The 20,132-nt window shown below is 40.0% G+C and overlaps 1 protein-coding gene across 1 annotated transcript; it reads right to left on the bottom strand.

The window, feature by feature from the left end:
- Nucleotides 1-156: 156 nt before the first annotated feature.
- On the bottom strand, nt 157-19,680 carry CABYR (calcium binding tyrosine phosphorylation regulated). The gene is made up of 6 exons (XM_081952290.1): nt 19,570-19,680; nt 14,641-14,823; nt 13,993-14,046; nt 4,920-6,302; nt 2,542-2,682; nt 157-426 (listed from the first exon to the last, which is right to left on the bottom strand). Exons 2-5 carry the CDS (start codon nt 14,786-14,788, stop codon nt 2,549-2,551), a joined length of 1,719 nt encoding a protein of 572 aa, XP_081808416.1. The 5' UTR covers nt 14,789-14,823; nt 19,570-19,680; the 3' UTR covers nt 157-426; nt 2,542-2,548.
- Between the last annotated feature and the right edge of the window lie 452 nt (nt 19,681-20,132).

Here is a 20,132-nt window from a genome sequence, read left to right as displayed (position 1 = left end):
AGCCTGCAGGGGGGAGCGTTCTGGTTCCATCTGTTGTTGTTTTTTTCTCATTCTTGAAATACTGTTTTCTATTTTGCTGCTTCAAAGTAGATCTGTCTCTCAACTTACTGATAGATTATATACAGACAAGGCTTCAAAACTTTCCACAAATCTAATAAATGATCTAACAACATATTTCTGTTGAAGGTGTCCACATTTTTACTAGCAGTCATTTTTAAATTTTCAGTTTGTACAGGAAATCAACATAAGGAAACTCCTGGTTTTAGTTTTATGCTACTTGGCTACCGGTCTTAAGCCATAGGGAAAAAATGTCTTTAGATTCAGATTCCTTGTACTGCTTTATTGCTTGTACTAGTTAATCAATTTTAAATTAAAGATGCAGCTTTCCGTTCTGGGGTGAAATGTTGGACAGCACCTCTTCTCAATCTGGGAGGAAAAAAAACATCAGCTCAGTACATTTAGCAAAGGCTCAACCACTAAACTTTAATTGTGGTTTTGGAATGCTTTGATCTTCAAAAACCACTGCTTTATAATCAAATTTCCCTTTCATCTTTTTAGGCAGTACCACATTTTCAGTCTACATACATACACACACTATGGAATGACAAGATCATAGTTGGCCTGAAATCTGCATCGTAAGTAGTATTTGCAGAAAAAAACTAAGCACTGATTCTGAACAAGTGTGGCTTGAATGGTTCTGACCTATACAGCAAACATACATCAGCTGGTCCTAATCCAGTGTCCTATAAATGTGTGGGAATACTATTGCGATCAATATGGTACACAAACATGCCATAAGCTGGGGCCTTCAGTTAATTTTACAAACTGGTCTACATCTCTCTTTTACCTGTAATAGTGACAGGGAAATAAGCAGCTATTCTTTTTATTATTACAACTTGGAAATAATTTTTGAGGAGTCTGCCATTAATTCTGATAAAGAGCACCATGCACGAAAGGAAAGGAAGGCAATGATAAAAATGCACCAAAAAGGTTTGTATGTATCAGTGCTGCTATTGAAAGGTAGCTCACATGTTTCAGTTCAAATTCAAAGGAAGCAGATTTAGGCAAAGTTTTAAAAGGCTCTGAAAAGAGGCCCAAATAGAGTGCTCTTCTGCCATTCAATCAGAATTTATTTCCTGCAATCAAAGCACTGCTTGGGACAGCAGCCCTATGATGTCAAGAAAACAGTATGGCTTCTTGAATAGGTTGCAGACTGGTACACCTTCAAATCCAGAGCTGCATAGTGCTATTTAATGTCATTTAACATGCTGTTCCCTGGGTCTTTAGTGAGCCATTAGAACGGGTGTCAAACTCGCGGCTCACGGGCTGGATGCATCACATACTGACCACACCCACGCCCAGTTTAGCAAACGGCAGTCATATTATGTGACGCCACTGTCACAGCGCAAGTTTGACACCCCTGCGTTAGAATAATGGTAAAAGTAGTCTTGGAGCAGGGAGACCCAGGTTCTTGTTCCTCCTTAACCCCATTCTTAAGAGTTGTGGGAAAATTAGGAGGCAATAGTACAATAGTTCTAGGTTTGTTTTGCACCCTTGAATTATATATAAAAGGTGAGATTTTAAGAAATTTAATACTAATCCAATGCAGGAACCTCAACCATGGCAACTTTAAGATACAGCTAGGGAATTCTGGAAGTTGAAATCCACACATCTTAAAAGTTGTGGAAGTTGAGAAACACATTCGAGGTGGCTCTGGACCATCTCTCTTGGCCCAACCTACCTGACAGGATTCCTGTCAGAAAAATAGGAAGCATTATGTATGCTGCCCTCTTACACAAAGTGGGCTATAAATAAAATTAGAAATATTTTTCTAACTTTCTTTCTGGAAAGGGGCATATATTCACTATATCTTGATATTTGTTCATCTTAAAGCAGCTGCACTTGCTTCAGTCCCTGCCATTAAAAAAGGGAAGGAAATCTTGTGACAAGGTGACAAGACTGGAACAAACGGTATATATTGTGATTGGACAGAAGGATAGAAAATGTATTAAGTAGGCTAATTGTTAATGGTTGAGACTAGCTGTATATAATGTGAATGTATGATCACTTCGACTTCACGGTACTGCATTGTTTTAAATGTAAAAATAATAAAAATATATTCCCCCAAAAAAGGGAAGGAAATCAACATGGTATCATGTCAGCACCCTGTCAAATCTTGTGCCTCCCTGCTCCCCACTCAAAGAAAAAAGTACGATTCAGTTGCAAAAGAAAAGAAAAGCTGCTTGTTCTGCTTAAAGCTGGCACTGTTTGGCTGGTGCCCTCAGAATGACATCTGGGAACAATCAAGAATGTCATGAGGGCAGAAGAACAAGTATACCAAGAAGCAACTTTATTGTGAGCCCTCTTCAGACAAATGTGTCAGGTTTCCTCTCATGTAATCCCAACCATGTTCACTGTCCATATTTGACTGAGGATCAGTGACGTTGAAGGCTACACATCTGAAAAACGCCAGGTTTGAAAGGTGTGTTTAAAGTTTTATCAAGCTTCAGGGTCTCTACCAAAGCTTGAACATCCACTCACCGTTTTGTTATTCTGTCCTGCGTACAGAGGCAGTTGTAAATGTGATCTCTCCTGCTATACCATAACTGCCTGCAAAAGCTGCTTTATCCCCAGCTCCTGAGCCATTCTTCCCATTCATCACATCTTCTAGAGGTATGGCAACTGAAAGAAAAACTGGAGTTGGCGGCCTGCCACTATCTTGTGCAGGGTTAAAATTGGGGTTGGCCATTTTTGGATCTGCTGCCCTGGCGATTGGTACAGGGATTGTAGCGAACCTCCTCACAGTACCAGCAGCGTCCGGCTGTGTTAGAACAGCATGACCTGGGATAGGTTTCCAGTCCTGTTTATTTTGAACAGAAGAGCCCACTAAAATGAAAGGTGGTGCATTTCCCTTCTTCCCATCTTCCATCATCACATAAGTTGGAGAGGACACTTGTGGCGGTTGACCTTGTTGTATCATCTGCGGCTGTAGATACTGCGGTTGGTCCTTACCACTAGATATGAATAGGGTTGCTTGGGGAACAGTAGCACCAGTTCCAACAGATGGAAGGGGTGGAGGTGGTGGTGGTGACTTACGACCTTGTTGTTTCAAATCAGTTAGACAATAGAGAGTCCATACATTAGAATATGGTGGTGGCTGTCCTGGTTCGCTTGTTGCCATGGCTATAAAATAAAAATTTAAAGAAAAATTTGCTGGCATGAAAGACCATCTACTAGGATGTATGAACTACATATCTTTACAAACAACTTTATGCCGCAAAGAAGCATGTTACAAAGAAGAGAGAGTCTGTAGGGGCAAAAAAATGGACCTTGGTATGTTGAAAATAGAGGGACAACAGCAAAAGTGCCTTGTGGGGATGAAGCTGCAGCTCAGCTTTAAAAAATGCTGATTCAGCTAATCAGGGCACATTTTCAATTTAAGTTATTCATTCATTCATTCATCAGGTCCAAGAAATTGCCAACATTCAACATTTGCCAGAGTCCTTTTGTCAACATAACATCAGGCAGCTAGATTTTCCAGGCTTGCCCCACAGCTGAAGCTTTAGGGTCCTGTATGAATCCATTTTAATCAGCTCTCCCATGAGTCAACGCAAAAGCTGTTGGATGATAAACTCGAACTCAAATAACTGGCAGCTTAAAATATTGAAAAATCCATCCATGACAAGCTTCAGGATCCTTTTAACCCTTCAGCATTCTCTCTTCTGTTAACATGCTTTTGTTTCTTACCTACCTATCTCTCTAACAGAAACGTGATTCTTGGGAGATTTTGCAATCAGAGGTCAATGGATAAAAAAAAACATTAATCTTTCTCCAGCTGGCAACAATGGTGGCTTAGACACTTATTACAGAGGCAAGAAAACATTTTGAAGAGGTCCTGCCAGGGAGGAAAGCTAGGCCTCCAGTTACAACAATCCCATGTTTCTAAGTAAGAAGTAAATAGTCCACCTTCTGTAGGCATCTGGAGAAGATTGGACCTAATGGGACAAGCGAAGGCAACCACCACCATTTCCTTTAAATGCAAAAACCATGTCAATGCCACAGTTTAGTCTACTATGTTTTTTTAAAAAAATTAGTCACAGTCACCATCTCACTTTCCTTCGGCTGCCATGAGCATGTATGCAATTTTGATTCAAGCTGTGCAGTTTACTGTGAGCAAGTCTTCTGGTAGGAAAATGAAAGGCCAAGCATCTTCTATACCAGTGTTCCCTTGCTGAATTTCCTCCCATGCTGCTTCTCCGTCTCTGTACAAAAAGAATATAATACAGGAACAGGAAACTAGGCCAAACTCGTGCAAAGAAAACTTTAGGGCTTATTCACAATCCACTGCACATCTGGAAGCATCCCACAGGCAAAAATTCCACACATGCACAATCTGCCTGACAAGTGCTGTGGGCCTGTAACACCCCAAAACGAGAGTAACCTTCATTTACTTCAACCCTGCACTGGCATGGCTATTTGCATTTAAATAAGTACAGTTCCAAGTCCTTGAGGCACTTTCTTGGCCAAAGCCATATTGCAGGAGTGGAGAAACGTGTAGCCTTCCAGCTGAACTACAATATCCAACATCCCTCAGTGTTGACTGTAATGGCTGAGACCGCTGGCAGTTGTAGTTCAGCTATATCTGGAGAACTAACCTCTTTCCTGCTCATTTATTGCCAGCTCTTACCAACATAAATGCACCCAAGGAGATGGAAATGACTATTACTTATAGAGCTAAAACAGGGGTGGTCCAAACTTGGGAACTTTAAGACTTGTGGACTTCAACTCCCAGAATTCCCCAGCCAGCATAGCTGGGAGTTGAAGTCCACAAGTCTTAAAGTTCCCAAGTTTGGACACCCCTGAGCTAAAATATTACAATGTGGAATAGGAAGGATTCAGAAATATCTTGACTTTCTTACCTGACATAATAAAACCTGGGTCAGTTGATTTCAGTTGCTCTGTAGTATCCATTCTGTCAGGGTCACATTCTGCATCATCTGCAGATGGATCTAGAATACTAGTAAACTGGCCTGAATTTAGTGAAGCCGTTAGTGGATCTAAGAGACAAGCTACTGTGTCTACAAAAGGAATGACTATCTGCTGTGGAAACTGCTCTACATAAGGTGGTGGTACAGGCTCTCCACCAGCGCTGGGGTCATCATCACCCACATTTGTGATGTGTATGTCTGATGTGAGCTCAATTTCACTTGGGCAACCCTCTGCCTGAAACAGATTTTTATCAGGAGGCGGTGGTGGTAGCGGCGGGGGTGGCTCTCCTTCCTGCAAGGGATCTGAGGAAGCTTGTTCTACTGGGTCAGCAGGTGACTGCTCCGCCAGGCTGCCCGAGATAGCTATTTCCTCCTGGACGGAGCTCTGACTTTGAGTGACTGATCCAGCCCTGAGAGAAGGTGCAGAAGTTCTGATTTCTGCTTCCTCTGGGGCAGCGTCCCCTTCCTCTGGGGCAGCGTCCCCTTCCTCTGGGGCAGCGTCCCCTTCCTCTGGGGCGGGTTCTGCTTCCTCTGGGGCGGGTTCTGCTTCCTCTGGGGCGGGTTCTGCTTCCTCTGGGGCAGGTTCTGCTTCCGCTGGGGCAGGTTCTGCTTCTGCCTCAGCAGGTTCTGCTTCTACCTCAGCAGGTTCTGCTTCTGCCTCAGCAGGTTCTGCTTCTACCTCAGCAGGTTCTGCTTCTGCCTCAGCAGGTTCTGCTTCTGCCTCAGCAGGTTCTGCTTCTACCTCAGCAAGTTCTGCTGCTGCCACAGCAGGTTCTGCTTCTGCTGGGGCAGGTGCTTCTTCTTCAGCAGGCTCTGCTTCTGCTGGGGCAGGCTCAGGGGCAAGCTCAGGGGCAGGTTCTGGGGCAGGTGCCGGGGCAGGTTCCGGAGCAGCTAGTTGACCAACTGCAATCGCGGCCATTGCCTCGCTGGCAGTGTGGGACAACGTGGGGAGGGTCTGCACAGAGATGGCCACATCCTTCAACTCAGGTTCAGCACCCGTTTCAACGTTACCTAGCATTTGTGATGCTAGCTGAGCTGGATCGGCTGGGATATAAGCGAGTCCTGCTCCCTTGTCGTCCCCAACCTTTTCTACAAATTCGTCAACAGTAGATGGGAATTGAGTAGTTTTGGTGCTCAGTTCACGAGACTCTTCGCTTATCTGATCCTCTTCTGTGTCAGTCGATTTCTCCTTCCGTTTGGGTTCATCATGAATTGGAATCGTGTCAAGATCTGACCGAAATGCATCTCCAACATCTGCCCTTTTAGAACGGGGCATCGGTGTTGCTGCTCCTGGTCCTTCTGCCCATCCCTCCACTGCAGGAAGATAAATGGGAAATGAGTCAAAAAGAGACCCCCATCAACACAAAGAAAACCACTGACTTCCAAGTCAATTTTGGAAGCTAAATATCTGTTTTTCTTTTTTTAAAAAAAAAATTTATTAGTTTTTTAAAAAGAATGGTTTTTTTTACAATTTCCTTGTGTACAACATTTCCATGCATGTATGTACAGAATGTATACTAATATATACATTCCTTAAATTACAATCCTTCATTGTGTATCATTTACATTTATACATGTTTCATTTCTACATATACATTGCTAATATCTAATTCCTGTGTCTTCTTCTTTGGGCATAACCACCACATGTGGTAATATGTTCCCTGATTTTGTCTACATTTCCAACAGTCCTGTGGTATATTCGGGTACATTTTAGCCAGTCTTTCCTCTGCCATTCGGGAAAACATGTAATAAGTGGTTAATACAAGTCTGTACATGATTGGTGGAGCCAGAGGTCACTCCGTTCATTTAACTGCACACATTGGCCTATGGCTGCAGATGAGATAATGTCTGCAGGCTTTTGTAATAATCCATCACACAGCAACGTTGGCCGTTTCCCACATTCATTTTGTGTATTTCTTTTAATTATTTGTTTTACACATTTATAAGGCCAATCGACGCAAGCAAGGTGACTCTGGGTGGCATGGCACAGAAGTAAATACAAACAAAAATTAAACCTCCTCACTAAAAAGTAGTCAAAATACATAAAGTACATGGGAAGAGATTTGGTGTATGACCACCAGCTGTTCAAATGTTGTATAGAAAGGAGAATCCGATGCTGCGAATGCAAGCTTTGCCCAAGAGAAGGATTTTAATGCCTATTACTGAGAGGTAGGTTGTGGGGGGGGGGGGAGAGAGCCTTCTTTAAATATTAGAGCAGTGTTTCTCCACTTCAGCAATTTTAAAATGTGTTGACTTGCTGCCTGGGGGAATTCTGGGAGTTGAAGGGCACACATTTCAACCTTGCTGAAATTGAGAAATACTGAGCTAGACAGATTGCCAGCTAAAATAAGCATAACTGTTTATATTCCATCAGATTTAGCATAAGGAAACTGTTATGTATCACAAGTTTTCCCTCTGGTCCGTTTCACTAGGGGGCGCTGTGCTAAACGCTGATTGGCTGGCTGCTTGACAGCCGGCATATATAAAGGCTGTCAAAGCAGAGCTCAGCTGTTGCCTGTTAGCTAAACGCGCAAAATGTGAACTGCCGCGTTGGCAACCTGTTAGCAATAAACTGTTAGCATTTGTTAAGTCCTGGCTCGCCTCCGTTTGTCCACCTATGTTCTCCGCAAGATAGAACAGAAACCTCTTTTTAAAAGTTCTTTGGAGCCCCACATTCTATATGTCCTGGAAACCATTAAAGAGATTATATGGCAAGGGGGGAAACCAAGAATTAGATATAAATTATTGCAAGATGCTAAGGAAAGAGGGGGTGGGTGGGTTTACCAGATTTGAAATTATATTTTGATACTTGTTGTTTGGTCTGGCTAATGAATGGGTGACTCTTCAAAATAAGAGGTTACTTGAGGTGGAGGGCCATGGATTAAGATTTGGATGGCATGGGTATTTATGGTATAATAAGGTTAAAATTGCTCCTGAGGAGGAAAGCTATGGCAAATCTTGACAGCATACTAAAAAGCAGAGACATCACCCTGCCAACCAAAGTGTGTATAGTCAAGTCTATGGTTTTCCCAGTTGCAATGTATGGCTGTGAAAGCTGGACCATAAGAAAGGCTGAGCACCAAAGAATTGAGGCCTTTGAACTATGGTGCTGGAGAAGACTCCTGTGAGTGTCTTGGACTGCAAGGCGATCAAACCAGTCAGTCCTAGAGATCAACCCTGACTGCTCTTTAGAAGGCCAGATCCTGAAGATGAAACTCAAATACTTTGGCCACCTAATGAGAAGGAAGGACTCACTGGAGAAGAGCCTAATGCTGAGAACGACTGAGGGCAAAAGAAGAATGGGACAACAGAGAATGAGGTGGCTGGATGAAGTCACCGAAGCAGGAGGCGTGAGCTTAAATGGACTCCAAAGGATGGAGGAGGATAGGAAGGCCTGGAAAAACATTGTCCATGGGGTCATGATGGGTTGAACACGACTTCGTAACTAACAACAACAAGGTTAAAATAAATGTTGATTTCAATAATCACTTTGTTGGAGATAGCATCTTAAGAATAAAGTAAATATAAAGTAAGGTTCTCTGCGAAGATGCCTCGAACAATGGGAGAACATGTGGACAAAAGATCTAAAGATCACATTAAATTATAATTTAAAATAAAATTTTATAAGATGTGGTACCATTGGTATCTAACACTAGACAAATTATCAAGAATGTATAAAGGGAACTCAAATGAATGTTGGAAACGTAAACATAGAGAAGGAACTTTTTACCATTTATAGTGCACATGTGGCAAAGCAAAGAAATATTGGATATTCACATCTTAATACAGAATATTATTAAAGTGAATATAAAAATAAAACCAGATACTCTTAGACTTAATGGATAAACACCTTTAAAAAATTGGAACTATTTTTGGCAGCAAGAATAGTTTATGCACAAAATGGAAGGATACTTTGAAATTAAAGTTTATTATTATTATTATTATTATTATTATTATTATTATTATTATTATTATTATTATTATTATTATTATTATTATTATTATTATTCCCCCAATGGCTGCAAAAGTTGATGGAGTTAGCAGAGATGGCAAAATTGACTGCTTTGATTAAAGAACACAATTAATTTTGTTTCTATGGGGAAACAGCTTTTTTTATGTGAAGAAAATAATCACAGGTAGGTGCTTTATAAATGACCCTTTCTATTTCTGCATCATTCCAAAAACCACACCACAAGTTTTGAGGATGTTAAGGGTTTTGGAAATCCTTCTAGAAAATGAACCCCTAAATAATCCAAAAGGTAAATGAGCAATGAATATAGTCCGGCAAAAATTGCTCAACATTTTCTCTGTCTTTAATTTATCTAGTATTTTCTATCCTTCCATTCCCCCCACTCATTAAATCACTCTTCCTAATCTAATGCTTGCAGCCTGAAACTGATTTGGTAAATCACATAAAGGTAGAAGGAACAATTTAAGCAAACGAGCGATACCCAAAGATGAAAGGTATTTTAGTACGTTTTCAGAAGGCACTAAGTTAGTGGAGAACGAGCTTTATCAGAAGCACTTGCTGAATCAACTCCAATGTTCGGAAATTAAATGACATAGAAAAAATATGAAAAAGATATGCTGCACATTGTGACAAATGGAGCCAGTTTAACATTATTAGTAAAAGGGAAATTGAAGTCCAAAAAGTTTAATCAAGTGAAATATCTTTTGCCAACCTAGGCATCCCACTATATGGACCTTTAACTTCTCAACTATGGCCAATACCATTCTGATCAGGAATTCTGGAAACTGAAGAGAGGCACATCTGGGGAAATCAATTTTCATTATATTGTTTCCTCTAAAACCCTAACCCTTGATGAACTCAAGGCTATGCCTTTGTTTTTTCTTGGCAACAATATGGATGTGGTCCACCATAGCACTAATCCATCATGGTCTCTCATCCAACTGTTAATCAAGCCCAACCCTACATAGCTTTTTCAAAATCAGCCAGAGTCAGTTTGGTTCTACCACCTGTTATAATTTCAATTATGGTTCAGATTTAGTCTTACTAAGGAAAAATTCTGAACTCAATAGGAAAGTTTCTTATGATTAATTTAAGTGCTGCTCATTTCTATGGGTCAATTTACAATCCAGGTTCACACATTAGACTGTCATGTTTTTTTAATCAGACTTCAACTTCACTAACTTAAACCATTAGTGATTACTACAAATCACATCATGCTAAGACAAGAAACATCAATGATTTAGTATGCTATGTAATCCATCTTATGTATTGCCACACCTTAGCCCAAGTACTTATATATATATCTTATATACAAGATTTCAGACTGGAAAACCCTGCCTAAAATGTCAGGTAGTTCTCAGTGGTGGGGGTGTTTAAACAGCCTTTTCCAACTTGCTGCCTTCCCAAATCTATTGCACTTCAGCCTTCATAACTGCCAGCCATTGAACTAGGAGATAATTTATAGTTATAGCTCAACTTATTTGCAAGGCAACACATTGGAGAAAGTGATTTCATAATAGGACAAGGCAGAACAAAATAAAAGGAGGAAGCATTTTGAGATCAACTGAACTTGAGGTCCCTCTAGTGGTGGGAGAGAGGTAGGGTTTTTTTTTTTTTTGGACAAAACAATGAAGTAAGAGCGAAAACGGCAAAGGGAGACAAGACAGCATACAGGCAGGAAAGTTAGCCAATCAAACAACCGCAGAACATTTTTTAAATTTAAGCTACATTATACAGACTGCAGTAAAAATATCCAGGAATTTCTAGCAGAAATAGAGTGAAAGACAAATTCAAGATCACAGATGCTTTTTTTGCATGGCACAACAGACCACAAACTAGCTTAGCTTGTCATATCACCAAGCTATTTTTGGTTAATTTAGGCTTGGTGTAGTGTGCAAATCCAGAAATGTTAGATTGGGTAATCGTAACCAAAAGTTGTGAGTAAGCATGCTGTGTCAATAGTGTTATCTCGAGTCACAAACGTATTTTTGCCTGGCATATTGTGGGAACCTGACAGCTAGCCAACTAGTACAGTAGTCAAGAAAAGAGAATACGTGCAGTGTACAGAGCTGAGAAATGAAATGAAATATGTGCAAAGAGGTGAAAAGAACTGGTTGAATACTGAACTACTTTGATCCCTTGCTGGATTTTATCTGGGTTTTTTTTCCTTTTCCTTTTGATTTAGGTTGTGCTTTGAATATTTTGGCTTTTCTATATGAACACACAACAAGTCCTTGGATGGTGAAGTGCTTTTATTTGATTTACATCAATACTAAGGTTTATTAAGGTTTATTAAATTTATAGACCGCCCCCTCTCCCCGCAGGGACTCGGGGCGGTGAGACTTTCACCACAGTAGTGTTGTACTTTATTAACTCGCAAAATATTTGGAGCTTATTTTTTTAATTTTTCTTTTAACTTTGGATCGACGTATCCAGAAAATATCTTTCCTGTGCCTTTAATTTTTTCTCCCTTCATTTTGCTTTAGTGCATGGGTGTCAAACTTGATCACATCACGTAATGTATCAAGACACATCACGATGGTTTTTGCCTTTGTGGACCCAAGGTGGGCACGGTCTGCATGTGTGATGCATTTGGCCTGCAGGCTGCCATTTTGGCAGGCCTGCTTTAGTGTTTTTCTTACACAGAACAACAGTGAATCAAATTATATATGAACAGAGCTGGCCTGAAGAGACCATTTGATCAGGCAAACTTTAGTTGAAAGTTTCTTTAAATAATTTGGTGAAATTATAATGGCTATGGAAAATATTCAGAGGCGTTTTGTTCTGGAATTAAGATTCAAAAAAAAGGAATGTAATTTGAAACCAATTAATTTGTCAGAAAGAAATTGGGCCTAGACAGACTTAGAATTCTAACTGAGGTGATGGCATACAGCTCTTGGAAGTTCAAGCCTGCAGTTTTTTACAACAGCAGAAATTACATGGACTGGAGAAGCAAGTTGGCTTTCCCGAGGATGATTGAGGGAGATGGGGAAATGGATTTATCACACTTAATCAAGAAGCAATTTTATTTGGACTTTGTTAGGAGAATAGATCAATGTTGAAGACTGAACTTACTATATTTAATCAGAAAATAGATAAGAAATTGCATTAAGAAACAAATGATATTAGTAATTACTGATGAATTACTGTTAACCTTTGGGATGATATGGGATAGATAAGATGCCATTGAAAATTTTCTACGACTTGTTCATATTAATTATTTGTTAACAAAAGGTTCTAAAACTTTTAACCGTCTTTATTATTGTTGTTCTTCCTGTTAAGTATAGTGTCATTAATAGAGTACATAGATGACAGGTTAGTGACTGTATTTGCAAATGGATTTGGTAGTTTAAAATATTTTGGGCCTGTTTCATAAGAAAAGATAAATTAATTTTGCAGTAACGTATTAATCAGTATTCAATGGGGGGGGGGATTAGTTTTTCTTTTCTTTTTCTCATTCAATGCACTTTCCTAGTGTCTTGCTAGGTTTTTTTTCTTTTTTTAAATTTTTTGGGAGTTTTGTATTTTAATATTTTCTTGAATTAAATAAAAAATTGAATTAAAAAAGAGAAATACGTAAAGAAACATACCTTTGCTCTTCGCCAAATATGCCAATTCTTTTTTTTTTTTTTTAAATTGTAACATTGCTATATCTAAGATGCAGAACAATGGAACAGATATCTTCACCAGGGCTAAGCTACAAGGACTGTGTTCTATACAACATGAACAATTCTTTCTTTCTCCTACTCCGTTTGCTCATACACAAACACAATTACACCAGTCTTTCTGTGAGCTGAGTATTTCATGGACAGCAATATTAAGGCTACTCCATCCATCAATCTTGCTCGGTCTGAAGCTAGTATTACTTTATTAAATGCAGGTATCTAGCTAACCTAAATTGCTGGAATCATTTAATGTAAAACCAATTAGTACAAACCTCATCCCTACTAAACCATATGCAAGATGCAAGGAGAGGGGAAAAAATACTTGGCCAATTGGGTTCAACCAATATAAATCAATTTGCGTTAATCCCAATCTGTTAAACAAAATGTCTTTTTTTCACTATGCATGATAGAAGCCATATTTGCATATGGCTATGGCTAAAACATTTTTGTATCAGATGAATGTCTCTGGGGCCCATATGGAATCCAGGGCATTCTTGGTAAGGAAGATTGGTATCCCTATTTTACAGGATGTCAGATACTCACCTAATCTTACTTAAAGTAAAAATACTAGTTTTCAAAAAATGTGGGATCCCTCAGAGCTGCAGTCAAAATGAAAAATTCAGAACAGCTAGAGACTTTCAAAAACTGCTTAGACTTAGACAGGAAACATAGAAGAATCACAGAGTGTTAGATTTGCAGGGTGCCTAGCAAGGCATTAAAGCATGATCTCCTGCACGGTGATGGAATCTAAATGAAAGCACTCTATCATCCTTCCTGTTTTAATCATCCTAGCCCCTTAAGTCCCAGCTAGATAACTGTGGACTGATGAGGAATATAAAGTTTTCCCATAGTGATATAGTACAATCTCAGTCCTGGTAGAAACTCGAAATGTTTCCTTTTGCTTATTAACCCTTCAACATTCTCTCAATAAATTCTTCCAATCCCCAGGACATTCCTGGACTGCACTAAAATTACATTCTCTGTCTGCCCAATCTGTCTCTCATGTCTTGTTTTAGTGAACAAAAGTATGAAGCATTAGGCTTGGTTCTATAAATTTCATACTACTGCTATTTCAACCAACTGCCCAGCTGATCTTTTTTTTAATTAGGGGTTTCTTTGTTATATTTAATTCACACAAATATAAGTCACCTTTGGTTTTTCAGATTTATAATCTTAACCAGGATGGATGGATGATTTTCAATGTAAAAACTATGTCAGGGACGAAAGCCTTCTCTTCCACTTTCAATCACAGCCTCAGCAATTACATTTACATTTTATTTAAAATCTCCCCTTAAAAGAAAAACAAGTTACATTAAATAATGTGTAGCCAGGCCCTAGCAACAAATCATTTTTAGTGCTAATCTCATACCTCTTGTCATATGAAATTCTCTCACCAGTTCTTTGATATCTAAATTAGGATGTTCTGGAAAGAAAAGATGGAGAAAGGCAATCAATTTATGGACCTAAATCTCTGCTCATACAAAACTGATATGTGAAACACATTTCCACAGGGCTAGGCTGCTATGGGTTCACTTGGGTTTGGGAGAACCTGTAGCTAATGTTATGGCCGGTTGGGAGAATCTCCAAATCCCACTCTTGGCTGCCCCACCCACTCTGCCCCTTCCCTCCCTCCTCTCCCCTCCCAGGAGTCTCCACGTGGCCCATTTTGGAAGTGAGGTAAGTGTAGGGCCCTCAGAGATTTGGGCAGGGGGGGAAATGGGCCTCCCTTGCCGTTTCCGGCCTCTGGAGGGCCTCCGGAGTCTGGGGGAAGCAGTTTTCGCCCTCCCAGAGGCTCAAGGAAAGCCTCCAGAACCTGGGGAAGGCACACACAACCACACACCATGATGCAGGTGGCCAACTAGGCCACGCCTACCCAGTAATTGGGCAAAGAATCCATTGCTGACATTTTTTAAGCCCACCCCAGATCAGAGCTAATATAAGGACACAATAGTTTGGATGATTGTTGGTTTACTTATACTGGTGAATATTTAGCCTTTTAAAACAAAAAAAGACAAACCTTCTCGAAAAACTATCAGTTCTTTGAAATACTCAGCAGCAAACTCAGTGATGTTGGAAGGACTAGCTTTGAGAACTGCCCTGCTCACTCCTTCAAGTAGAGTCTTGAGGCCATATGGGACCACCATCCTGGGCTTTGCAGTATGCATTGTTGCCAGTTGAACATGAAACTGCAAATTCACAACTGAAAGAAGAGAGATGAAAAAAGATTGTGACACCCCAACAGTCTGTACTTCAGCATCTCCCAAGCCAATGACACCATATATGTTGGATTTAAACGCCTATAATCTTATAAGCATCATCAGTATTGATTATAAGATTACAGGACTTTACCATATTTGGAACGCATCAAATCAGCAAACATTAATCTAGCCTTATAATATTTGTGGACTCATCTTTATAAAACTTGAAGATTTATCCTAAGAGCATTTACGAATCAAATCCACTCAAATTGGCTTCGTGTGCATTTATATGCACCTCTCTACTGACTGGTGAATTGACTGATAGGGAAAAAAAGCCTAGTGCATACAAACTTTGGGTGCAAATTTGTTTTGTGTCATCATTGAACAAATCATTTCAGAAATCATGATGAGGCATAAGGTAGCTCTCAAACAACGTTAGCTCAGATTGAGTTGATGGACGTCAGGATATTACTTTCAAAAGTTAGATTTAAACTGAATGTGTTAGTTCTTGAAATCGTATATATCAAATAAAGGAGATAATAAGGCAGGGCCAACTTTAATGGCTGTAGAATTTCTTTAGAATTTTAAAACCAATGTTTCATTACTTTTGGTACAATCTTATTCTCATGTTCTTATAAGTCCCTACTGAATATGGCAGTAAACTGCAAGTCAATAAATGGCAAATAATTAAGATAATTGCAAATAAATCAGTTAAAATATGTGGAACTGAAGCATAAGAAACGTGATCAGGAGGACATTAACGCGAATCCAGAAAAATAGTGAAATTAGAATATCAAATAAAGGTATGCAGTTTAAAAGAAACTGTGAGTGATGTGGTTAAATCACAAATTGAAAAATTAGGAAAAGTTGTTTGTAACGCTTAAGACCTACATTCTAATACACAGAATATGGAAAGTAAACAATTTTATCATGGGGAGAAAAATATGACAATAATCAGAGACTTTCTGAGATAAGTCTTATTGGAATACAGTGATAAGTCTTATTGGAATACAGCGATATATTCTAGAGGAACAAAAACAATAGAAGAATGAGGAGAAACTACACTATGTAAGATAATGTAAGATAAACCCTATGCTATGTAAGATAAACCCTAGTCAAACCCCCAAATTAATTAACATATATAGCGTATCTGGATTTTAAACAAAGGAACAAATAAAAACAATATTCTTGTTAGAGTCTATGGCACAGGTGTCAGAGATGGCACGCAAAGCCAAATCTGCTGGTACGTGAGCTGGCAGCTCCAGTGCATGCCAGCCAGCTGATTTTCGGCCTTCTGGAGGGCCATAAGAAGACATTTCCACCCTCCCCAGGCTTCAGGAAAGCCTTCGGATCCCGGGGAGGGCAAAAAACAGGCCCAACGGGGCTACTGGAAGTTCGGAAATGAATTTCCAGTAGGGCCATTGGGCCTGTTTTTCACCCTTTCCAGGCTCCGGAGGCTTTCCTGGAGCCTGCGGAGGACAAAATCGCTCTCCCACGGCCCCCCTGTATGCCCTCTGGAAGCCGGAAATTGATTGTTTCCAAACTCCCAGTAAGCCCATTGGGCCAGTTTTTCACCCTCCCCAGACTCTGGAGGCTTTCCTGGAGCCTGGGGAGAGCGAAAACAGTCTCCTACACTTCCCCGGAGGAAATGCCAAGCTCAGCTTGGAGGCGAGCAGTGTGGCGCGTGGGGGAGGAACGTGAGGGGGGGGTTGTGCATGCATGCATATGTGGGGATGCACTTTGCATTATGGGTGCCCTGCGAGGTCGCATTTTTGGCACCCAACAACAAAAAGGTTAGCCATCATTGGTATAGACAGAGGACTTCCATGCCTCAGCATCTGTTGAGAGACAAATTCTGTCAAGCATGGATTTTCCAGTAAATGTTTGCTTTCTTTTGCTGAAAACTTTTTCCCTTTAGGGGGCAGTTGAAGACATAAGAACATCAAATATCATTGATTTGATATTATACAATAGCGAAAATAAATGATAAATAAACCAGCAGTAATCGTGTAATGCTGAAGATCTTGATTTTAAGGGAAACTACAGACAAATTAGTATGCTAGTTTACTCCTAAAGGAACAGCTGCAAACAATTCAAGGAAAGGTACTGGAAATGGAAGACAACAGAAGCCACTATGATTACAAAAAGATTACAGGAAATCCCCCCCCCCCAAAAAAAAACCACATATAGGATATAAAAAGAGGGCCAGGCCATCAAGGAAGAAAGCACAAAGCAAGATTGAGAGAAGATTGAGAGGAATGACTAGCTCAAAAAGTGTTGGAAGTTTGACAAAGGATGTTGAAACAATAAAACAGACTACCTCAGATCTCTTTAAAAGAAACCAAAGATGGAAAAATACAAAAAGATAATAAAATGACAGAATTAGTCACTTCTTATTTTGGCTCAGTCTTCTCTAGCAGGATATTATAGATTTCATCAGGCATCTTAAAGAGTAAGATGAAGACATAGAATTGAAGAATTAATAAGGCAAATGCTTCTCTTCTAAAAAAGAGAAAGAGGACAAAAAGAATTCAATTATTCAATCTGACACCATTATACAGTAGGTTCTAAGGCAATCATAAAGCAGTTGATTTTATGTAAGCACCTTGAAAACAATGCAGTAATTTTCCGGTCTGGATTTGGCAAGTCTTGCCAAACTAATGTTACTATTTTGATGGGATAACCTCCTTAGTAGATTGAGGAAATGCTAGACATAGACTTTCTTGGTTTCAGCAAAGCATTTGGCAAAGGATTCCACAATATTTCAATAGCAAGCTAGTTAAGTGTGGGCCTCTGTTCCTAAAATATGAAGGAAGAGAAGGTAGAAACACTTTTATCAAATTTGAAGATGGCAGGACATTGGGAAGGATGCCTAAAGTTGAAGAAAGATATTTCAAAATAAGCTTAATTGGTTAAAGAAATGAGCCGTAAATAATCATTGAATTCATTCAATGAGAATGAATGCAAAACTTTTCATTCTGGAAACAAATGGCCAGGTACAGGATGAAAAATAATTGGCCTGTCAATCGTGAATAGTATCTTGAAACTAGAGTTTATTGCAAAATAAATACTGGTATGAGCCATTAGTATAATATGTCTGCCAAAAAGACAAACGCACTTCCAGATTGCATGAAAAGAAGTACAGATTCCAGATCACAGAAAATAATAGTTTCACTTTATTCTGCACTGGGACACAAAATTCTAGTCGTTCCATTTTAACAAGGATGCATTCAAACAAGAATAGTTTTAAAAAGGCAAGAGGATATACCAACTGGAAACAAAATCCTATGAAGGCAGATTAAAGGAATATGGAGCTGAGCAAATAGTTGAAAAGGTCCTTTGATTTGATGAAAATTTTAGCAAAGCACTCATTCAAACCTTTTTACTAAAACACTTCAGCGTCCTGCTTCTAACCAGTGCAGCAAAGCAGAGCAGTGAAGATCTCTGGCTCAGGAAAAGTAGTTCCTGTTCATATACAGTGCATGCCACTGAGGCCGTACAGATATTTAAGGTAAACCAGCCCAATTCTACTTCTGCATGTTGAGACACCTGCATGAGGCCAAGCATTTCAGTGCAGCAGAATGACTGAAATCCACCCAGGCCTATAAATGTTTTGCCCACAGAAGATGGAATAAGTGGATGGGATATGATGGAAATTTTCAAATACCTGAAAGGATTTGAATGTCAACATCTGTACTCTTTCATCCCTGATGATAAAGACCTGGGAATAGTGGATTTGATTGACACAAAGGAAGATTTTGATTGTAGAAAAAACACCCACCGAATTGTAAGAGCAGTTTGACAATGGAACCACTCAAAAGGGTTTTGAGGTCCTATTCATTGAAAGTATTTAAGCAGAGACTAGACAAGAATCTCAGGATTCTTTCATTTGGATTCCTGCCTGGAGCAGAGTTGAACTCAGTAGTTTAAATGTTCTTTTTCAATTCTGATTCTGACATGCTAACTGCGATATATCAAGAAATAAACTTGGAGCAGAGGACCATACTTGTACTCCTTATAGTCTTTAGTGTTCATGATAGGTAAAACTCTTCCAAGACAGTGTATTTTATTTACTATGAAGTGTATTTGCCACCCATCTTGTATCCAAGGACTCTGGGTGGTGAAATTGCCACTTACATATTCCTGAAAGACTGGCCTTTTGCCTTTTAACTCTAAGGAGTGCTTCTTTCTTAAAGATCACTTTATGGAGTTCACACTCATACACCCACACCCAAGCTCACCCGGCAACTACAATAAGCTTTCTGCCTCTGATTCAAAGCTTTTTATCCCAGCGATCTCAGCAGTGATGGGCTCCAAAATACTGATGGTGGGAGTTGTGCATTCTCTAGAGAATGCCAGTTTAGGGAAGAATATTTACGGTTTCAGGGTTTGTGCCCTCGGAAATGTACACAACGCGCAGAGTTACTTAATCGCTAAACTGCGAAGGCGGGAACTCCTGCAACAGACGTCGATCAGCCAAGCCACCAAAGCAGTCTCCCGGGCCAAGCCATCGTGGCTTGGCAATCGTGCGTTTCCAAGCCGTTGTATATGTTGCTGGCTCGGGTAACACTTCTGATAACTGCTGCTGCACATTCCCCTGATCTGCCCATGCACATCCCCCCGAAAGGGTCCCGCGGCTTGTGCCTCCCTCTCCCACTTGCCCTCCCTCCTTCTGATACTGTGCCAGGCGTAAGAGGCCGGGCAAGCCTCTCACTACAGTCCCGCGGGTGTCCTGAAAATTCCCCAACCTTCTTTAAATTTTTTTTGCGCTTGTCAGCGACGAGATCACTCCTTTCTTGCCCCTTGCCGGAGCCTCCTCTGGAGTTAGAGAAGAGCCCCGAGGACCTTTTATACGGATAGGCTCTTAGTGGGCGGGACTAGAGTGCACGCATTTATGAGGTCACAAAGTCCGGCTATTGATCGTCCAGTGATCTGCATCAAAGACATCCAACTTATTCGTCTCAAATGTTTTCACCTGTTTATGTACAAATAATGGGAACGTCCAGCCTTGATGCATTCCGGGAGGTTTTAACTTTCGTTCTTCAAAACTCCCAGCTTTTAAGGCAACTGCTGTAATATCTCTTACTGAAGACAGCATACTAATAAATAAAAAATTATTTTTTTTAAAAAAATAGTACTTGTTCATATTTCAGATTTCTTGAGTGCAGAAATTGTTCTCTTTACACAATTCCCTCTGTAGGGAGGAAATTTAGCCATTAAGCTTGCCCATTAGCCTCTGAGAACACTTAAGCTTGTGTACATTTTATAACACCAGACACTGACAAGTATTCAGATTGGATAGTGTTGTGAA

The sequence above is a fragment of the Natrix helvetica genome (genome assembly GCF_964273705.1).
Source record: "Natrix helvetica genome assembly, chromosome: 4".
NCBI classification, from domain to species: Eukaryota; Metazoa; Chordata; class Lepidosauria; order Squamata; family Natricidae; genus Natrix; species Natrix helvetica.
This window is presented reverse-complemented; position numbering and strand designations above follow the sequence as displayed.

Coding starts and splice junctions, on each gene's coding strand:
- CABYR (XM_081952290.1), bottom strand. CDS start 14,788: ATGCATACTGCAAAGCCCAGGATGGTGGTCCCATATGGCCTCAAGACT. Junction 14,047..14,640: donor ACTGATAGTTTTTCGAGAAG/GTTTGTCTTTTT, acceptor TTTTCTTTCCAG/AACATCCTAATTTAGATATC. Junction 2,683..4,919: donor CCCAGGTTTTATTATGTCAG/GTAAGAAAGTCA, acceptor TTTTTCTTTCAG/TTGCCATACCTCTAGAAGAT.